We start from the raw sequence: 20,378 nt of genomic DNA on the forward strand, positions 1-20,378 counted from the left end.
CTGGGGTCTGGTGTCAGTCCCGTGCCTTCTCATTCCCGTGAGCTGAGCATTAGTGCTTCTCCTGCTTGGACTGCTGTTGGAGACCAGCTTAATTCATTCACTCACAGAGGAAGGGAAAAGAGGGAAGGCAGGTGAAGGAAGGATGGGGCAGGTTGGTACCTCCAGCCACCGGAGAAGAGCCGCGACCTCCTTGCCCACGAGGCGGGTATTGCGGACGGCGATGGTGTAGTGGTGGTGGGCCAGGGTGATCCAGTCCACTAGCCCCACGTTCACTGGCTGGGCCGGCTGAGACTTCAGCGCGGCCACCATCTGCCAGATCCAGTTTTCTAGTAAGCCGTCCACCTGAGGAGGGCACAGAGGGAGGGTCACACTCGTTTCCTTTCTCCCCGCTCACCCTTCTTCCTTCTCCAGCTCTTGGATAATGCTGGCTCCTTCCCCACAAGAGGAAGGGCTTGCCACGAGGTTTCTCAGCCATGCATAGTTGACATTTTGGGCCAGAGAATTCCTTGTTGTGGGGGCTGTCCTGTGCATTGTACGATGTTTAGCAGCATTCCTGGCCTTCACTAACTGGATGCCAGCAACACCCACCCACTGTCCCAGGTTTTGAAAACCAAAAATGTCTCCAGATTTTTCTCAACGTTCCCCTCCTCTGTAAATGATTATCTTAATGCTTTTCTACTTTGGGACTTTCTAAACCTTGAAACAGTGGAGAAATATGTGTAAATCAGGTCCTGGAAGCTGACCTGTCCCTTCGGGCCATTTGTACGCTTCCTCGTGCATGAGGCTGCCCCACCTCACCCCTAAACCCACAGTGCTGGTTCTGCCCTGCAGACTACATTATGCTGGACTTAGCGGGATAGGCACTGTAAGTCTGACACAGTAGGAGCTAAAAAATGTTTACAGCTAATTGTTCTGTGTGTGTGCCTTGTTTGAGAACCAATTTGCAGGGCACTCCTAATGGTTTCACAGAGCAAAGACGCTTGTGCTGGGTCTTAAAGGATCCATAGGAGTCCAGTAAGAAGAATATGGGTGGGGGCTGGGCGAGGTGCCTCATGCTTGTAATCCTAGCACTTTGGGAGGCCAAGGCAGGGGGATTGCTTGAGCCTAGGAGCTTGAGACCAGCCTGGGGAACATGGTGAAACCCATCTCTACAAAAAATACAAAAGTTAGCCAGGCATGATGGTGCATGACTTTAGTTCCAGCTACTCCAGAGTCTGAGGTGAGAGGATGGCTTGAGCCTAGGAGGTTGAGTCTGCAGTGAGCTGAGATCACACTGCCCTCCAGCCTGGGTGATAGAGTGAGACCCTTTCTCAACAAAACAAAACAAAGAAACAAAAAGAATACCGGTGGGCAGGTGAATGTGGTAGTGGTGAGGTCTAGGGCATTCCGGGCGGAAGGAACAGTGCGTGCAGAGGCACAGAATTGTGAAAGGGCAGTGTGGTTTGTCAGGGGAGGGGAGAAAAGTTGGTGAGGTGAAGGATAGACAATAGGAGGTGAAGGCTTGACAATAGGGGGTGAAGCTGGAGAGCTCCACTGAGGGCCTGTCACGCCATTCCAGGGTAAGACGCATTCCTTTACTAGATGTTTACCAAGTGCCTTCTATGTGCATGGAGAATCTTGGGCTCAAATCCAGGCTCTCCCAGTTACTAACTGAGTAACCTTGGGCAAGTTATTTAACTTCTCTGTGACTCAGTTTCCTCACCTGGAAAATGCAGTTAATAATGCTCTCCTTCCAGGATTGTTATGAAGGAGAAATGAGTTAATAGATCTAAAGCACTTAGAGCAGTGTCTGGAGCATAGTAAGGACTCAGCAAATGTTCGTTACTGCAGTTGTTGTTGTTATTAATATCAGTAGTAATAGGAGGAGGAGACATACACTAGGTTGGACAGAATTTTGATAAGGAAGAGTGCACGTTGGTAAAAGGATCCTGGTAAGAGGCTCCTGTGGTCTTCATGTTGCCTTTATAAACAAGACTCATTCATTTGATCTTTAATTCAGTTAACAAACATTCTGGAGCACTGATTACATAATGAATACTGAGCCACAGTAGTCAATTAGATGAGACTAGGACAGAATCCTTCCCAGGAAGCAGCTTACAGCTAGCAGAGCAGAGAAACACAGACAATTAGAAAGCCGAGCTGCAGAGCAGTGCTGGAGAGTGCTCAGGGCCGCACTGGAAGACCCAGTGATACTGAATGCCGCTGCGGGAGTGCTGGGATGAAGGCAGCAATGGCTTGCAGGAGGACCTGTTTGGGACTGTGTCTTACAGGAAAAGAGGAGGAGAAAGAATGCTGTAGGCAGAGGGCACAGACTGAGCCAAGACCAAGAAGAGAGAAGGCAGGCGCATGGGGTGTGGAGGAAGCTATTAATACAAGCAGTTGGAAGTTGCTGGAACGTCATGTGGGAGGCAGGGAGAGGTGAGGGGAGGCAGGTGATGGAAGGGTTCATTTTGCCTTCCAGGGTAGGATAGATGGGGGTTTCAAGTACTTTTCAACTAGATGGCGGGGAAAGGTTTCTAAGTCGTGAAACAGACAGCAAAATCTCTGGAGGGTTCAAATTGTGAACTATGCTTGAAATCATGGGTGGGCTAGACACTGGGGAGGCAGGATTTCCTCTTGGCAACAAGTCCTCAGACGGTTTGACTTCACCTATTGCCAACAATATCCTTTCTCTCCTTCTTCCATAGTAATAGAATTTTTAGCATCACCAAAAGGCTACACTTTCTTTAAGAGCCTATACGTTTCAGCCACCTTTCCGCTTAGATACGGTCAATGGATGTAACTGGGAGAATTTCACAGAGGCTCTGGGACACCTAAAAAACACTCTTTTATACCAAAAGCCATTGAATTGTGTATACTTTGAATGGATAAATGGTATGCTTTGTAAATTATATCTCACTAAAGCTCTTGTAAAAACCTTGCTTTTGACCCCTTGGCATACATCTTTTACTACATTGTGCTTCCTGGAATAAAGATGTGATGGCTAGTGCTCTAGCTGTCATCTTGGACTATGAGGATGAGGGTCACACCCCAAGATGGCAGAACACTGAGCTGGAAGGAGCTGGGGCCTGGAGGACTTCATTGACCAAAGCCATCTAGCTGGTTTTTGGGTTACATATATCCTTGGAATATTTTATGAAGTGAAAACACATGTCTGTTTTCTTTGAACCACTGCTAATTTGAGTCTCTGTTATTCGCAGCTGAACTTAAACCTTGCTGATACAAAATTTCACTGGGAGTCCATTCTTCTGGCTTCCTACGTCCCCCCGTGTAATATGCAGATTTAAGAAGGAGGCTTCCCCCTGCATGGGCTGCAATCCTTTGTGGGCCCCAATGGGCTGTGTGACCTCTTTGAGCCACATGCTATCTGAAACATGGAGATAATTATATTTTCTCACCCTGCTTACTCATGGAATTGAGATAATCAGTGAGCTAATGCGTGGGGAAGCACCTGGAAAATTAGAACATGCTTTATAAACATTATGCATGGAGTTGTTATCACCAGCTCCCTGTCTTTTTATGAACATTGAATGCACTAGAAAGAAAAAAACAAAATGTGAAATCGGAGAGAAAAAAGGCATGTCAGCATTTCCTACCGACCACCCATGGATTATCATCACCAGAGGCCGGGAGGAGTTGAAGCCGCACTCCTGTAACGTGTCCAGATGATTGATTCGAATCTGACAGCCCTGATTGGTTTCTCCAAAGAGCAGGAATCTGGTCTTCGTCTCATGCAGCGTTTTGTTTGTTTCAACAGCTTGAGCTCTTCTTCCAAATGGCTCTGGAATATAAGATTGGGGATGGTGCTTAGCCTGGCATCTGCTCCACCTGCAGCCCTCCGTCTTCTCAAAGGCTGCTTCTACAAGCACAAGCCAAAGAGGTTACTGGGAGATGCTGGAGATCAGAATGAGCCACAACTTTGGGGAGCCCCAAAGACTGTTTCCAGTGGAATGGCTAAGTGATGGAGGGTGGCCTAGAAGGACCCAACACAGAGATTGAGATCACCAGATCCTCTATCCTGCATCCCAGTGACCAGCCAATCAGGCACTAGAGTCACCCTCTAGGTCATGAGGAATATAGGCAAGGCAGTTTTGGAGGCTCGGTGGATAATCACCTCACCCCAAATCACACTGCCAAAAACTGATAGAGATGGGATTTGAACCTAGGTATTGCGGTCTCCAATTTCATCCCTACATCCCTACCTAGGGAGACAGTGAATAGAGCATCTTAGTTGGGTGACACTATGTATTAGCTCCTGTGGCTCAACTTGTCCTCACGTGCAGACACATTATGTCAGGTAAGCCTTGCAGGGACAAGGTACAGGGGTGAGGGTGGGGTGGGGTTGGGGGAATCACAGAGGGAGTAGTGGAAGCCGCTTGAGGGAGGGTGTGGCATTCAGGGAGGAATTTTGAGGGAATGTGATGTTGAAGGATGATTGAGTGTATGTGTGTGTTTTGTTGCAGGGGTCGGGGGTGGCTGAGGGAGCAACACGAATCAAGGCTCAGAGGCATGCAATCTTGCATGCATAAAGAGGCAGGAGACAAGGCCAGGCAGGCCAGAGCAAGGAGGGCCCTGGGATGCTGAAGAGTCTGGGCTTCACGCTCCAGATGCCAGGCTGCTGCTGCTGCTAAAGAGTTTGCAGCAGAAAACAGTAGAGGAATATCCATTCGAAGGCTTTCCAAGGCCGTGGGAGGTGGAAAAGGAGAGGAAGATTGTTTTTAAGATCTCACCTTCTGTTGTTTGACTGAAGGGCCTTCCAGCCTCTCTTCTGGGGGAGCCTCACCATGACCATGAGCCACTTTGGAGTGGGGGTGGGTGGCCATCCAACTCTGCTAGGCACCCTGACAACTGTCCTGTCTCTGTGGTGGACCAGAGAAGGACACCTCTGCGAAGAGGCCTGGTAGAGCCTGAGGAGGTGGCGCGTTTCCATGGCGTGGCATGTCAAGATGAGCGCATCTTTTCTGCCAAGATTAGGAATCAGGCCAAGAGCTGGGAGAGGAAGCTCTCATCCCTTCCTTCTGGTAGAAGGTGGGCTCCTCTGTGGCTGAGGAGCAGACAGAAGGCCATTCTGACCTTTTTGGTCAGTGAACTCAATTCAGCCCAATTACTAAGGACCCTGATCATTCTTTCTGAGCATAAAATCATTCAGGCTTCTCGAATAATATGTCTTGGGCTTTTGGTTTCAGGGGACAGCAGGACCAAGAGATGATGAACCTACAAAGTGCAAGGGGAGGTGTTAATGAAACCAATTTTCCTACCCGAAGGGTATTAAGTCAAAAGGTTATTAATTCTCAGCAAAGGGCAATGATTTTTCACTATGATGACAGAATGAAATGCATCATATTTTATTAAAAGGAGATGTGAGCAAGAATTTGAATAAGTTTTCTGAGATAATGAAGAAAATTTCTGCCTCCCTGTTTGGCTTTTCTGAGCTTATAGAGGGTCTCAGCTTGCCCTCACTCCTGGAAGCCTGCTTCCAACCTAGCCTCCTGGTTTCACTGGGTGCCCTCCTGATTGTCTAAGTCAGAAGCCGGGGTATCACGTTGCACCGCTATGCCAGCCTCTCCATCAGTCCAAAGCTTCAGGCTTCCTAAATATCCCTAGAATCCTGTGCCTTAGTTCCCATGCACACTGTATCTTGCTTGGTTTATTGCGACAGCCTCCTAACTGGTCTCTCTCTGTTTGGTCTCTCCGTCCTCCTGCACACAGCGGGTCAAATAGTCTAGAACAGAAATGACTATACCTGTTAGTGACTTTCAGCTTCATGGTATTGCAGCCAAGGCCACCACCTGAATGATGATCCCTCATCCCCCACCTCCTCCTCTCTTTTCGTTCTCTTGCTACCAGCAGTTCTCAAATGCCCTTTTGGATGCCAGTACCTTTGCACTTCACCTCCTGCTCTTCTCTGCTGCTCCATTCATTAAAATGGAACTGAGACTTCACAGCCTCCAGGAAGCCTTCTCATCTAGTCAGAGATGATTACTCCTTCTTGCTGTCAGCACCGTACTGCCTCCCTGATCCTAATGCACTTGCCGTGCAGCTGGGTGATTTATTTATCCAGGTGTGTTCTTCCTTCGCCTGTCAGTGAACTCATGGACGGTAGCACTGGGCACAATGGTGGGTACTCAGTAAATGTTAGTGAGCGGTGAGGTGTCCTGCCAGATCCAGATCTCAGATCAAAGGCTGGCACCCAATCTTCAGCCATTTATACATTGGACCTAACGTAGCTCATTTTCTTTTATTAAGAGACTGAAACACTACACCTTTCTTCGTTTTAGGATACTCTACACTTTTCTTCGATTTAGCTGCCTCAAATGTTAAGAGGATCATATGAAAATAAAATGGGGATAAAAATAGTGCCTATCTTATGAGGTTGTTATGAGGATTAAATAAGATATTTGTAAAGAGCTCAGAACAATGCCTGACATGTAGTTAGCACCTAGAGAAGAGAGTGTTGTTAGAATAAGTACCAATTGGAGCATCTAGCATCTTGCATTTCTTATCAGTGAAATTCACCCCAGTTGTCCTCGTAGGACCAATTCTGTCTTGTGTATATTTACTCTGGATTTAGCTGTGAGATAGGCTCCAGCCCAGGTGGCTGAGGCTTCGAGGCTGTTGAGGAGACACCATGGAAAAGAGTTGTCACATGGAAAGCCCTGCAAACAACTGGACTGAACAGGGCCCTCTCTTTTCTCCCTTCCTGGGGGCTTTAGCTCTCTTTAACATGTGTATGAGCGAGGAAGTTGTGCAGACTGTATAGAGGTGTGTGCTCATTCATTTATTCACTTCCTCAACAGACACTTATTAAGCATGTATTATGCCCCAGGCCCTGGCTAGGTACTGGTTGGAGGCAAAGAGAGCATGTGGCTCCTGTCTTTCAGGAGTCCCTGGCCCCATGGGGGAAGGGGGTGCAAGCATGAAAACCAACTATTAAAAGTGGTTGCTGTGTTGCAGCGGAGGAATGCCCTGAGTAGGGGCTTTAGGGAAGAGGTCAAGAGAAGATAAAGCATCAGTCAGGTCTAGACGGATGAAAGATTCTTTAAGAGCTCATATCCATGAGCAATTGTTAAATAAAGTGGGGCTCTGGTTCCTATACAAATAAGATTGGGTGGATGACATGAGAGTTGAAGGGCTGTTGTGGAGAAGGTAGACTAGAATTATTTTGTGCAACTTCAAGAGTTAGAAACAAACAAAATCAATGGGTGGGCATGACATGGAAGAACATTTTTAACTTGAAGTAGTCAGCAAAAATTCATAGTTGAAGAACTTAGGACAAAGAGAAAGTAAGGGCAGTAACACAATAAAGATAGAAAGGTTAATATTAACACCCAAACATGTACACTATGTGATATTATAAGGCTGCTGAAGATGGGCCACAGATTTTTTTCTGAGCTTCCTGTTGACTGTATCAAAGAGGGAAGCAGGGTCAGTTATAGCATTCCTGGTGGCCAGGTACTCACACTTTCTTGGTCCTGAAACCCAAGATGGTTATGGAAAAAGGAGGTTACCAAATATATAGCAGCAAGTTTTATGTGGTTAACTCTGAGAGCCCTGTAATCTTCAGTGAAACAGTAGCCACAGCACCAAATAGCATTTAAGTCACAGCAAGCCTATGAGAGATTCTTCACTATAATTGAGCAGCAGTCCCTATGACTGGGGGAGGCAGGGGCCACTTCAGGTCACATTGAGGGGTGGAAGGAATAGAGCCCTGAAGCCCAAGGGTCTGAGCCTCCATGAGAGCAGAGTCTGTTGCTTAATCCCAGAACACATAGAACACTTGGGCATCCTAAGGGAAGTCCGTGTCTTCAAGGACTCACTGCTGTGCCCATCCTCATACCTTTACTGCAGTTTCTTCCCACAGCTTTAGCTTTGCACGTCACCAGCTTTTAACTGGGCATCTTTGCCTGGGTACTCTTTGGGCACTATAGACTCAGCAAGGCCAAGCTAAATGTATTTTCCTTCCTCCCAACCCATTCTTCTTCCTTTCTTCCTACGTTTCCTATTGTGGTTCATAACATCATCATTCATCTCTGTGCCCAAGCTAGAAAGCTTAGAGCTCACGCCCTCTCTTGCCTCTCTACTAGGTCACCAAATACTGAGGACTCAGCCTCAGAATTATCTTCTTTCTCTGCCCAGTGGCCTAGTCTAGGTCCTTAGCCTTTTTTTTTCCCCTTCAAATTATAGTGTTGCCATAGACTTTTAACTGTTTCATATTTTATTTTGCTTTTTGTAGAATTAAGGGATGCTCATTGTATATATGCTGAAAATATATATCAGTATAATTTGAAAAATGCTGAAAAAATAAAGAATATTATTTTTAGAAAAAAACCACAAGTAACATTTGGAGTATATCTTCATAATCTTTTCTTATGGAGATATTTGTTCCATAGATATTTATTTGCAGTGTGTATTATTGAGATCATGTTACATAAATGGTTTTAAATCCTTCTTCACTTACCATTATCATTTTCTCATAGCATCAAAATTCTTCAAAACATACTTGGAAAAAGTGCCATAATGTATTTGCTTATTCCACTATTGTTGAAAACTTATGCCGTTTCAAGGTTTTCTTTGCCCTATTATAAACAATTATCTGATGATAATCTTTATGTATAAATACTTGTCTGAATCTATTAGTATTTTCTTTCTTTTTTTTTTTTTTTTTGAGACGGAGTCTCGCTCTGTCGCCCAGGCTGGAGTGCAGTGGCGCAGTCTTGGTTCACTGCAAGCTCCGCCCCTCGAGTTCAGGCCATTCTCCTGCCTCAGTCTCCGGTGTAGCTGGGACTACAGACGCCCGCCACCACGCCTGGCTAATTTTTTTTTGTATTTTTAGTAGAGACAGGGTTTCACCATGTTAGCCAGGATGGTCTCGATCTCCTGACCTCGTGATCCACCCGTCTCGGTCTCCCAAACTGCTGGGATTACAGGCGTGAGCCACCGCGCCCGGCCTCTATTAGTATTTTCTTAGAATAGTTTCCTAGAAGTAGAATCAGTTCCTTAAGTATAATCCTATTTATATCTCTTTATATATACATATATATTCAAATTGATCTTCAGCATTTTTAAAAGCTAATATATATTGAATGCTTTCTCTGTGCCAGGCACTTTTCCAAAAGTCTTATTTGTATTGACTCATTTAAACCTGGCAACTCTAAGATAAGCTGTGAGGAAAGGATATGCTTTAGTTATGAGTGAAGAAATTGGTTCCATATTGGATGAGCTAGAAGCAGCACATTCTCCAAGCATATCTTCTGAAATTGGAACTTTTCTCATGTCTTCAGAAGAGGTAAAGTCATGCCAATGATAAGAATCTGGGGATAATACTGTGGTTTTAGGAGGGGGAATATTAAATTGAGGTAAGTGATCAAATCCACCAAGGGATTCAGCCCCCGTATCCAGGAAAAGGTGTTGAGGGACTAGGGAGGCTTGGGGTTGTCCTCTGTATGACAGTAACTTCCTAGATCAGCAAAACAATCCTTAAAATTAGTCAGAAGGAGAAGCTGGGTCCAGCCATTACATTTCTAATAGTATTTCTTGCAGCAAGTGATTTTTCTATTCCTAGTCAACTCCTAGGTTTGAGGGCTCCTGATATTCCATAGAAGAAGAAATTACTTCATTTTCTTTTGGGTAAGGACATCAACAGATGGGTGACTGCAGGCAACCGAGGTGGGCCACCTTCCATGGGAGAGAACCAGGGATTCTACCATAGGAGGCCTGATTGGAGTCAGGATCTGCCTCCCGCCCATGATGCCTGGGCTAGAGGCTGTTGCTCAGCTCAGTGTTTGTTGAGCCCTTTCCATGTATTGGCTGGTGCTGGGCACACAAGTGCATAAGAAAGAAGCCTCAGGTATTGCTATGCCCCTCACAAGGTTTTTCGTACAACATGCATTATTTAATTTGCTAATGTGTGTGTGGGCTTTTGCTTTGTAAACATCCACTGCTGAAAATATTCCCAGACCTGGCAAGGGTCCTCTGGAAGACCAAAATTTCATAATTGCCCTGAAAACTCTCTAGGCCATGTACTCTGCTCAGGATGGAACAATCCTATATGATAAATGTAGCCACAGCTCTGTCCCTGGCTGCTGTGGTCAGGCCAATGATTTGTAGCTGGGCAATGTTGGTGGAATGTGCCCATGACCTCGAATAAATAAAACTGCCATGAACATTTGAATCTTTATGTGGACATATGTTTCCATTTCTCTTGAGTAAACACTTAAGCTTGGAGTTTACTGGGTCCTATTTACTGGGTCCTATAGTAAGTGTATATTTGCCTTTAAAGAGCTTGTCAATCTGTTTTCCAAAGTAAGTGTTTTTTGTTCTCACCAGCAATCTATGAGGAGTTCTACCGGATTTTGTCAGTCTTTTTAATTTTAGCCATTCTAGAGGGAGAGAAGTGATATTCTGTTGTGTTTTAAATTTGCATTTTTCCCATGACTAATGATGTTAAGCACCTTTTCTTGTACATATGTGCCCTTTGTGTGTCTTCTTTTAAGGATATCTGTTCAACTGTCTCACCCTACCTTGAACCTACACAGGGTGGAATGTGCCCGTGACCTCGGAATTTCTTGCATGTTGGAAAGATGGAAACATTCGTGTGGGAATTTAGTCACTGCTGGACCTTTCGGATTCAGCTCCTAGCTGTTGCTGACCTTTGTTTGGAGATAAGCAGATTCCACCCAAGGCCATGGTGAGGAATGTTTCTCCCACTCCCGCCATCTTGAATTTTGCCCTGACCTGGACACTCTACCCTCCCATTTACTTATTTTCTTGAAAATAATCTGTGTCTCAATTTCTGAATGTGCACAATAGTTACTAATCTTTGTATTTTACTTCACCTCTTATGACACCCTAGCATCACTTTACTATAATGTTGAACCTCAATTACCCAAGGTATAAATAACTCCTAAGGAGTGAATGAGGTGCTTTGCAAAGCCGTGGTAATTTTTCAGGTTATTAAGATATTGTTTTGAACTCTGAAGAAATTCCTAAGTTTGTCTCAAGTGGGTTTCTTTTCTAGCTATTCTTTACAAATAGCTTTAGGTTCTAAGGCTGCCGAAATTAATTTATTACCTTTTGGAGGTTGCCATCTTCCCACCATTTTTTGCATTCTTGTTTTACCTGTTCTTTGTCGTTATAGTTGCTCTTTACCATTTTTGTTGTCAAATAAGAAAATGAGATATGGGATGGAAGGAAAGCTCTTTTCATGCCTGATTTATTCTGGTGTTTTTCTTTTTCTTTCTTTCTTTTTTTTAAGTCCATTTTGGCGCCATGCTACTGTAGCCTGAGGTCACAATTTCTTCTTTTGTGGATCCCAGGGAATAAAGTAACTAGAGTCTTTTTTCTTGCCAAAAAGTTTTTTTCTTCTAAACTTTTCTCTTAAATTCTCTTAAATTCTACGGCACTTCTGGCTAGAATCAGAATGATTTTTTTCTTTTAAGAAATCTGGTTATGAAAGAGTATGCCGTTCAGAAAGGCTTTCCATTTCTGCTGGGATCCTCTCTGGGGAAAGTGGGGCTTACTTCCCTAAAGTCCTTCCGAGGTCATGGGCACATTCCACCCTGTGTAGGTTCACAGGTTCAAGGTAGGGTGAGAGAATTGAACAGATATCCTTGAAAGAAGATACACAAAGGGCACCTATGTACAAGAAAAGGTGCTTAACATCATTAGTCATGGGAAAAATGCAAATTTAAAACTCAACAGAATATCACTTCTCTCCCTCTAGAATGGCTAAAATTAAAAAGACTGACAAAATCCGGTAGAACTCCTCATAGATTGCTGGTGAGAACAAAAAACACTTACTTTGGAAAACAGTTTGACAAGCTCTTTAAAGGCAAATATACACTTACTATAGGACCCAGTAAACTCCAAGCTTAAGTGTTTACTCAAGAGAAATGGAAACATATGTCCACATAAAGATTCAAATGTTCATGGCAGTTTTATTCATAATAACCCCAAACCTGAAACAACCCAAATATCTGTCAACTGATAAATGGATAAACAAATTGTGGCATATCCATCCAATGGAATACTACTCAGCAGGAAAAAGGAATGAATTGCTGACACATGCAAGAACGTGGATACATCTAAGATGCATAAAGCTAAGTGAAGGAAGCTAGATTTAAAAGGTTACAAATTGTGTGATTTCATTTATAGGACATTCTGGAAAAGCAGTGATTGTACCTGTAAAAGGAAAACGAGGGACACTCCCTCCTCCAGGTCAGCTGCCAGAAGATGAATTGGGTGCCTTATACTCAGTGTGAAAAGAAGAGAAGATTGCTGCTTCCTTTCCAGTCGGAACCCATGGATGGAAGAGACTCAAGATGGGCCCATGCCCTGAGCGTGGCTTGTTACTGCATAGCAAGACAGTGCTGTGAAGCAGTTAGGAGCCTGGGCTCTAGCCGGGTATGGTGGTGCATGCCTGTAGTCCCAGCTACTTGAGAGGTTGAGGTGGGAGGATCACCTGAGCCTGGGAGGTCAAGGCTGCAGTGAGCAGTGATTGTGCCACTACACTCCAGCTGAGGTGACAGAGCCAAACAATGTCTTAGGAAAAGAAAAGAGGCAGCTGAGCTCTGGAGCCAGATTGCCTGCCTTAAATCCCAGCTCTGCTCCTTCTTAGCTTGTGACCTTGGGCTAGTTACTTAACCTCTCTGTGTCTTAACTATGTAATAAGACGAACAGTAGTACCTACCTTATAGGATTATTATGAGTGACAGATATGTGCCCCTGAGACGTGTTTTTAGGCCAGACTTAATCAGGCAGAAAGAAAAGTGAGAGCGAGAGCAGAGGTGACCTGAGAACGCCTGGCTGTTCTGCAGGAATGTTCCCCTCCCTGGAGCTGGAATCTGGGCAAAGATAAACACTTGCAGCATGAGGAAAGCATTAAGCATTAACTTGGCCAAACAGCCCAAGGTTATTCTTTTTTTTTTTTTTTTTGGAGATGGAGTTTTGCTCTTGTTGCTCAGGCTGGAGTGCAATGGCGTGGTCTCGGCTCACCGCAACCTTTGCCTCCCGAGTTCAAGTGATTCTCCTGCCTCAGCCTCCCGAGTAGCTGGGATTATAGGCAGTACACTGTGGGTGGGGAGTGTGGGCTGAAGCATGTTGGATGTGCTCTTTGGGGCAGAGGTTTGGGGGCTTCCTGATGAGGAAATGGGCCTGATCTAGTCCCTGAACCTCCCTAGGGCTTCCCCATGTGGGGGCCTGGGACTGAGAGGGTTGGCTCTTGGGTATGCTTTTAGAGACTGAAGGCCCACCCTGATCCCATTCATTCTTTTATTCATTCATTCATCCATTCATTCGTTCCACCAAACATTTATTAAGCACCTATTATGTGTCAGGGATTGTGCTTAACATTGTGACACCTAACAGTGAATAAGACAGACCATGCTTTCAAAAAGCTCATGGTCTTACGGTAGAGGCAAGTACATAAACTGTCACACAGTTTGGAAAGTGTTGTGTTGGCCAAAGAATAGGAAAGCACCCACCCAGCCATAAGGTGACCAGTGTAAAGGCAGCCAGATGAACTCCATTGGTGGGTGGTGCCGCCAGCTCCCCAGATAATCTTGGGAATTTTAATCAAAGGCTGTACCTGATGGGAGGGAAGGACTATGAAATGCAGGGGGAAGATGAGCTTAAGTGTGGCCAGTATGGTCACCTCTAGATTCACAGAGGCTGAGGTCATGGCTGCAGCATGCACCCTGAGCCCTTCAGCTTTCCTGAGGCCCTTGGTGTCTCTCATCTTCTTTGAGACTTGCTTGACCCTGAGATCTGCAGCACAGCTGTTCCTATCCTAGGAGATGTTAATTTCCTCATGAAGAAATAAGGAAGGGTTCAGTGACTGCCAAGGGTTCAGACAACTGGCTGAAAAAGCAAACCAGGACCAGAATTCGACTTCTCCATACATCTACGTTCTGAGACTATAAAACTTTCCTGGGCATGTGCACTATTTCCCCTAAGATTCTTTTGGACCTGTACCCTCCCTTCACTACCCATATCTGGAGGCCCAGTTGACTGCTGCCGGCCCACTTCAGACCACGGACAGGTACCCCAGCAATTTCCAGGTTGCCATAGGGAGCAATGGCAGAGGCAGTGTGGTGGAGTGGCAGCAGGGGACACTGGTTTTGGAGCCAGTTGGCTCTGTGTTAGGTTGTTTAATACTTATTAGCTGTGTGGCCTTGGGAAGCTTGCTTAACCAGTAGGAGCCTCAACTTCCTTCTTCTAAGTTGGAAATAGGAAGACCGTCTCGTGTGGGTGGTAGTGAGGATGAATGAAAGTTGAAATGTCTAGTCCAGGGCTTGGCGTTCGGTGCGTTGTTTCCCTTTCCAAACTTGCCCACGATCTCTTCCTTCTCATGTCTCAACCCAACGTAGTTCTTTCCAGATATTTGTTGGTACTTATCCACCAAGTCTTTGCCAGCCTATTTGGTACCTCTCTGTGAATTCTGTGCACCTGCTTTAGGTAGCACACTGCCTTAGCTGTGTGGTTTGGCACAGTGCCTTTGTGCCAAGAAAAGGAGGTCCTTCTTTGGAGTGAGGATTTCAGCCTCCCCTCTTCCATATGGCCAGGTTGTTCTGGGCAGGAGAAATCTACTGGGCTTAGGTAGCAGCTCTGGAGCCTACTTGGCTGAGTCCCTGCCTCTACCAGCTAGGGTGCTTCAGCTGTGGGGTGCTGTGTCTGAATCAGGCACCTTGAGGAGCCAAACTAGGCTACCAGTTAACACTCTCTGCTAATGAGGAAATCAAAGTCTGACTGCAAAACACACCAGTCAGGGTTCTGCTCTTACACCACTGCTAAGGAAATACTCATCCTCACCGGCTGATATATTACCTAACTTTCCACATTTGTGAGCAGTGGCTCTCAGGTATTCATGTGCTGGAGATGCAGACTCCTGGGCGCCATTCCCAGAGCAGCTGATTCAGTAGGTCTGGGAGGCCTGGGAATTTGCATCAACACAGGGTGGCGGATCATTCTGAGAAGAAGTTGCCCAGTGGTGAAGAATGTGAGTTTTGGAACCAGGCTGGGATCTAAAGCTTGGCTCTGCCACTAATGAGCCGCAATTCTGGGCAAGTTTACAGATGGTTTCCTCATGGGGCTGTAAGTAAATGAGATAAACGTGTAAAGTACCTCCCACAGTGCCTGGTATATAGCAGGTTCTCAATGAATAAAGGTGACCATGGTGGCATTGGTGGTAGTAGAAGTAGGGATTGATGTTGCTATTATAACATCTTCCTCCTTGAAGGGTTCTTCTGCCCCTGATCAGTAACAAATCATGAGGAGACAGAATATCAGACAGGGTAACTCTTTATGTTGAGGTTATCTGGGATCACCTTCATTTAAACAGATTGGATGGACCAGAAGGTCAGTGCTGAGAATCTTCAGGGCAAAGTCCAAACCTCTAGGAAGACATAGATCTCCGATTTGGACTTTCCCCAGAACACCGGCCTCAAAGGGGTACATGGACATGGCCTACTGGGACTCTCCCAGAAGGCCTTGCACCCCTGCCTCTGCCTTGTTTGGGGAGCAGGCTGTGCTTGCCTCTTTCCCTGGTTGGATGCCTACAGGCATATGTTGGCCTCCTTGTAGGAGAGAAGAGAATAAAACATGACAGTGAGCAAGGAGAGCCCCAGTGACAGAGCTCAGCTTGCCAGTAAATGGCCAGGGGAGCTCTGAACTAAAAAGGACTGTGGGGGAAGGTGTGTCCTATTTGATAGTAAAATGTACCATAAAGATTCAGTAATTCAAGCTGTGTATATAGGAACATGGATAAAGAAGCAGAATAGAAACCCAGAACACCCAAATGCATACGTTTGAATTCAGTATTTGATAGAAGTGACTTATTGGCCAGGTTGTTCTGGGCAGTGGAAATCTAATTTCTCCAAGTGCTAGGATAGAGTAAAGATGGACTTTAACAACAGTATTGGGAGATCTGGAAAAAGATGAAAAGATATAAGTTGGGTCCATCCCTCTCATCATACATCAGGAAAAACTCCAAAGGAATCCAATTTTTAAATGAAATAATAGGAATCATAAAATTACCAGAAAAAAATATGGCCTAATTCCTTCATAACCTTTTGAATAAGAACCTCCCTCTGCGATTCAAAATTCAGAAGCTGTAAAAGGTTGTTAAATTAGACTACATTAAAGCAAACAAAAAACTTCTGTATGACCAACTAAATTTAAAAAAAAAAGGCCGGGCGCAGTGGCTCACGCTTGTAATCCCAGCTCTTTGGGAGGCGGAGGCGGGCGGATCACGAGGTCAGGAGATCGAGACTATCCTGGCTAACACAGTGAAACCCCGTCTCTACTAAAAATACAAAAAATTAGCCGGGCTTCGTGGCGGGCGCCTGTAGTCCCAGCTACTTGGGAGGCTGAGGCAGGAGAATGGCGTGAACCCGGGGAATGGAGCTTGCAGTGAGCCGAGATTACACCACTGCACTCCAGCCTGGGAGACAAAGCAAGACTCCGTCTCAAAAAAAAAAAAAAAAAAAAACAAAACCCTAAGTAGAGGCAAAAAATCAACAACAAAGCAAGAAAAAATAATTGCAACTCATAACACAAAGGGCGAATCTCCTTGATATCTATAGAATGCCTAGAAATCAAGGAGAACAAGACCAGCAACCTACAGAACAATGGGCCAACCGAGGACACGAGGAGCCATTTCACAGAGAAAGGAATATGAATGGCCTTTTAACATATGAGAAGATCCTCAACCTCACTCCTAAGAGGAAAAATACAAATTAAAACTATACTGAGACACAAGTCTCACCCCTCAGATTGGTAAACATTAAAAAATGTGACCACACACCTTGAAGGAGACATTGGCAGGAATGCAAAATGGTGCAACTCCAACGGAGAGGGATTTGGCAACAGCTCTGAAAGTTACAAATGCATTTTCTCTGTACTGAGCATTTCCTGCATGGGAATCTACCCTGTGGCTGTATCTGCACATATATGAAATGAAATTAATACAAGGTCATTCACTGCGGGATTGTCTGTAATTGTAAAATACTGGAAACATCCCAAGTGTCCATCTAGAGTCTAGATAGCTGAAATGGGACATATCCCTCAATGAAATACTTTGCAACTTGACTAAAGAAACACTTTACTGATTTGAAAAGATTTCTAGAACGTACTGCTGAGTGACCAAAGGTGCAGAACGGTATCTAAAGTGTGATAACTTTTGGGAAGGGTGGGGGCATAAGTAAATAACTCCATATTGGCTTTCAGTTGCATAAAGAAATGTTGGAAAGATACAGATGAGATGAATATAAGTGGTTACCCATGGTGGGAGAGGGGGAGGAGGGAATGGATATGGACGTCACGGGAGGGGGGTAAGATGTTGCAAATCTATTCTATTTTATATTCTTTTAATTTATGAGCCATGCGAGTATTTACTTCCTTAAAATAATTTCTTTTCTTTTATTTCTTTATATTTTTAGAGACAAGGTCTGGCTCTGTTGCCTGGGCTGGAGCGCAGTGATCATAGCTCACTGCAGCCTTGAATGCCTGGACTCACGCGATCCTCCCTCCTCAGCTTCTCAACTAGCTGGGATCCCAGGCATATGCCACTAGCCCGCTCCACTAGCTAATTATTTTTTTTTTTTTCCCATAGAGACAGGGCCTCATTGTGTTGCTCAAGTTGGTCTCAAACTCCTGGCCTCAAGTGATCCTCCTGCCTTGGGCTCCCAAAATGTTGGGATCATAGGCGTGAACCTCTGTGCCTGGCCTGAAAAATAATTTTAAATAAAAAAAAAGATCCCAGCTTGTTTCCTGCTTGCACTTTCCATGATATCTATTTCTCTGGATGCCGTTCACCTACCCCTGCAGCCCCTTCATGCCCCAGAGAACTCTGGGAGTAGCTCTCTCACTCTCTGACTGTGGGGCCAAAGGGTCCACTCACCTCACCTGTCTTCTTGGCTGACCTGACTGCCTAGCTAGATGCTGACCTTCATGCCTTTAGCTGCACCTTCACCTACCTGGGCCCTAGTAGCCCTTGATTTCAGCTATTTAATAGGTCAGGGGGTCATTTTCCTTCTGAGAGTAAAGGTGACCTGAGAGAGGAAAGGTGGCCCCCACAGAGAACTCCCCACATCGGCTGCTTCCTCTCTGGCAGAACTGACTCGGCAGATGGCAAAGTACTTGGAGCCACCGGGAACCAAGGTGCAGAGAATTCTGTGGAAGGAAGTTGGCTTGGAGCTTGGAAGCCGGGCAGCAAGGGCTGCTGGAACATGGAGGTGCCCGCTCATTTGGCAGGGGTGCCCAAAGCGAGAGGAAGTGGGGCTCCTTAGTTAGGAAGCTTTGTCAGACAGCCCCCTCCTGCCCCAAGGCTTCTCAGAGGCCCTGGAGAGACCGATGCTTCCCCAGCAGCCAGTCCATCTGGGCTGGTGCTCACGCAGCTCTGGGAGCTAGGATATTTTAGATGTGTCAAAAGTGACGAATGTTGGAAAGTGCCACGGGCATCTCTGGGAGCTCACAGTTCACACTGGCAGCTAAGATGTGCCAAGCTTTTTGGAAGAAACTGAACTCTTGGAGGAAATTGAGGAGTCTTTTGCTGTCCCAGATGTGGGTGGCAATGAGACGGGCTCTGCAAGGGGACAGAGCCCCGAAGTCAATAAAGATGGGGCTGGGCCGTAGCAATGGCTGAGCTTGGCAGAAAGAAGTGGCATTCTGAGAGGCCAGCAGGGGCGGGAAGGAGCAGGAGCATGTGGATTTAGAAGCAGGTAAGCAGGGGCCTGAGGCTGGAGTCAGCAGAGCTTGCAGCCGGCAGCACTGGGGGCTGTGGAGTCAGGCCTGTTCAGTTCCGCTTGCCAGGATGGAACCAGGGCAGCAGTCAGAGCCAGCCTGAGGCTGGAGGTGAGCCCGGGGGCCTTCGCCCACAGGGAGGCTGGAACAAGGCTCCAGTGTGTTTGGATTTGAAAACGCCCCAGGGAATGTGTTACTAGAATTCAACATCTACCCCGAATATAATGCATCCTAAGAGGAGGTGCCTTGCTATTCTGTTTGCAGCATGGCCTTGGTTTGTGTGTAGTGTCACTGGTTCTCTGCCTCTGCAGGGAGATGGCTCATCCCATGCTACCCAGCCAGGGAGGTGGCTCATCCCAAGCTGGGGGTGGAGGAGGCTGAGGCAGTGGCTGGGATAGGAGGTGTAGGATCAGGCTTAGGCGAGTCACAGGGAAGGAGGAGGGTCAAGGAGAAGGGATCCTCACTATGGACCAGCGGGGTTCTGGGGTGGTGGGGGTACAGGACCAAGTTGGGACAGCCCAGCCTGTCTTCTGCTTAATGATGAATGGGGCTGGGGTGTCAGGGATGGATGGAGAAGCTAGCGCCAACTCTACCTGCCCCAGGTGTTTTTTGATGAACACACAAACTCTCTTCTGATTATTGTTCTTCACAACCTCCTGCCTCCCTGCAAACTCCCGCAACCAGGAAGGAGAAAGAGAGAGACAGAGAGAGAGAGAGAGAGAGATGACAGAGAGTTCCTAGTCATCTTTGTCATCGTCCCCATCATGATTATGATCATCGTCATCCATGCCTGGACTTCTTACATAACCTGCTTAACTTGTTGAGGGCTGAACTTGTCTTTCCACCTCCTACCTCCAACCAGCTTTTCTAACTTCCTCATTCTGCTCACACATTCCTCTCTTCCAGGCACTGGCTCACCCCCACTGAGTCATCTTCCACACCCCCTTCCTCTTTCTTCCCCTCCTACTATCAGCAACTCACTGTAGCATGAACGCCTGCAACTGCTTCCTGGGAGGATCCTGCTTCCAGTCCCCTCTGTTCACACGCTCTCCATCCCGTGACACGCGGCTCCGGCCATAGCTGCTCGTAGGACGGAGTGCCTCTGTGCCTTTGCTCCTGCAATTCCTTCTGCTTGGAACCTCTCTCCTCTTCCTACACCTTAGCCCTCAACCTTGGAGGAATCAGAATGTGTGGACAGTTCTCCTGACAGCTGGTCAGGGGAGGGGCCCCTCTCTGTGCTCCCCAGTCCCCTGTTCAGACCTCGAGGGTGGGGCTGTTTACTTTTCCATTTCGTGACTGGGCTCTAAGGTGTGCGTGTCTTATGCATCTTTGTGGTCCCAGCACAAGGCCTGCACAAAGGTGGGTTATCTGTTGAATTGATTTAACAGATAATTCATTTTCTGCCCTTCCTAGGGAAGGATTTGTCACAGTGAGCCAATGCCAGAAGGAAGGGGAGAACAGAGGCAGGGACGTGCCCTGCTTCACTTCTTACACCCACAGTACCCTTCCTGTGGTCAGGAGCCACTGGCCACCAACCCAGCACCTCCTGCCTCTGTCTGCCCCCTAGGAATGAGCTGATAGAAAGGCACCAACAGACAACAAGCAAGATCTGGATCTTCTCTGGAATCATGGATGGTCCT

At 46.2% G+C, this 20,378-nt stretch overlaps 1 protein-coding gene across 1 annotated transcript in view; it reads right to left on the reverse strand.

Moving 5' to 3' along the window:
• LOC101023172 (hepatic triacylglycerol lipase) overlaps nucleotides 1-20,378 on the reverse strand; it is a 159,003-nt gene that overhangs the window by 27,069 nt on the left and 111,556 nt on the right. Inside the window, exons 3-4 of the mRNA XM_003900989.5 lie at nucleotides 3,597-3,781; nucleotides 160-342 (exon numbers count right to left, since the gene is read on the reverse strand). Of these exons, the coding sequence (XP_003901038.2) occupies nucleotides 160-342; nucleotides 3,597-3,781 (368 nt within the window). The remainder of the gene's footprint in view (nucleotides 1-159; nucleotides 343-3,596; nucleotides 3,782-20,378) is intronic.

This window comes from Papio anubis, chromosome 7 (genome assembly GCF_008728515.1).
Source record: "Papio anubis isolate 15944 chromosome 7, Panubis1.0, whole genome shotgun sequence".
In the NCBI taxonomy this organism is placed as follows: domain Eukaryota; kingdom Metazoa; phylum Chordata; class Mammalia; order Primates; family Cercopithecidae; genus Papio; species Papio anubis.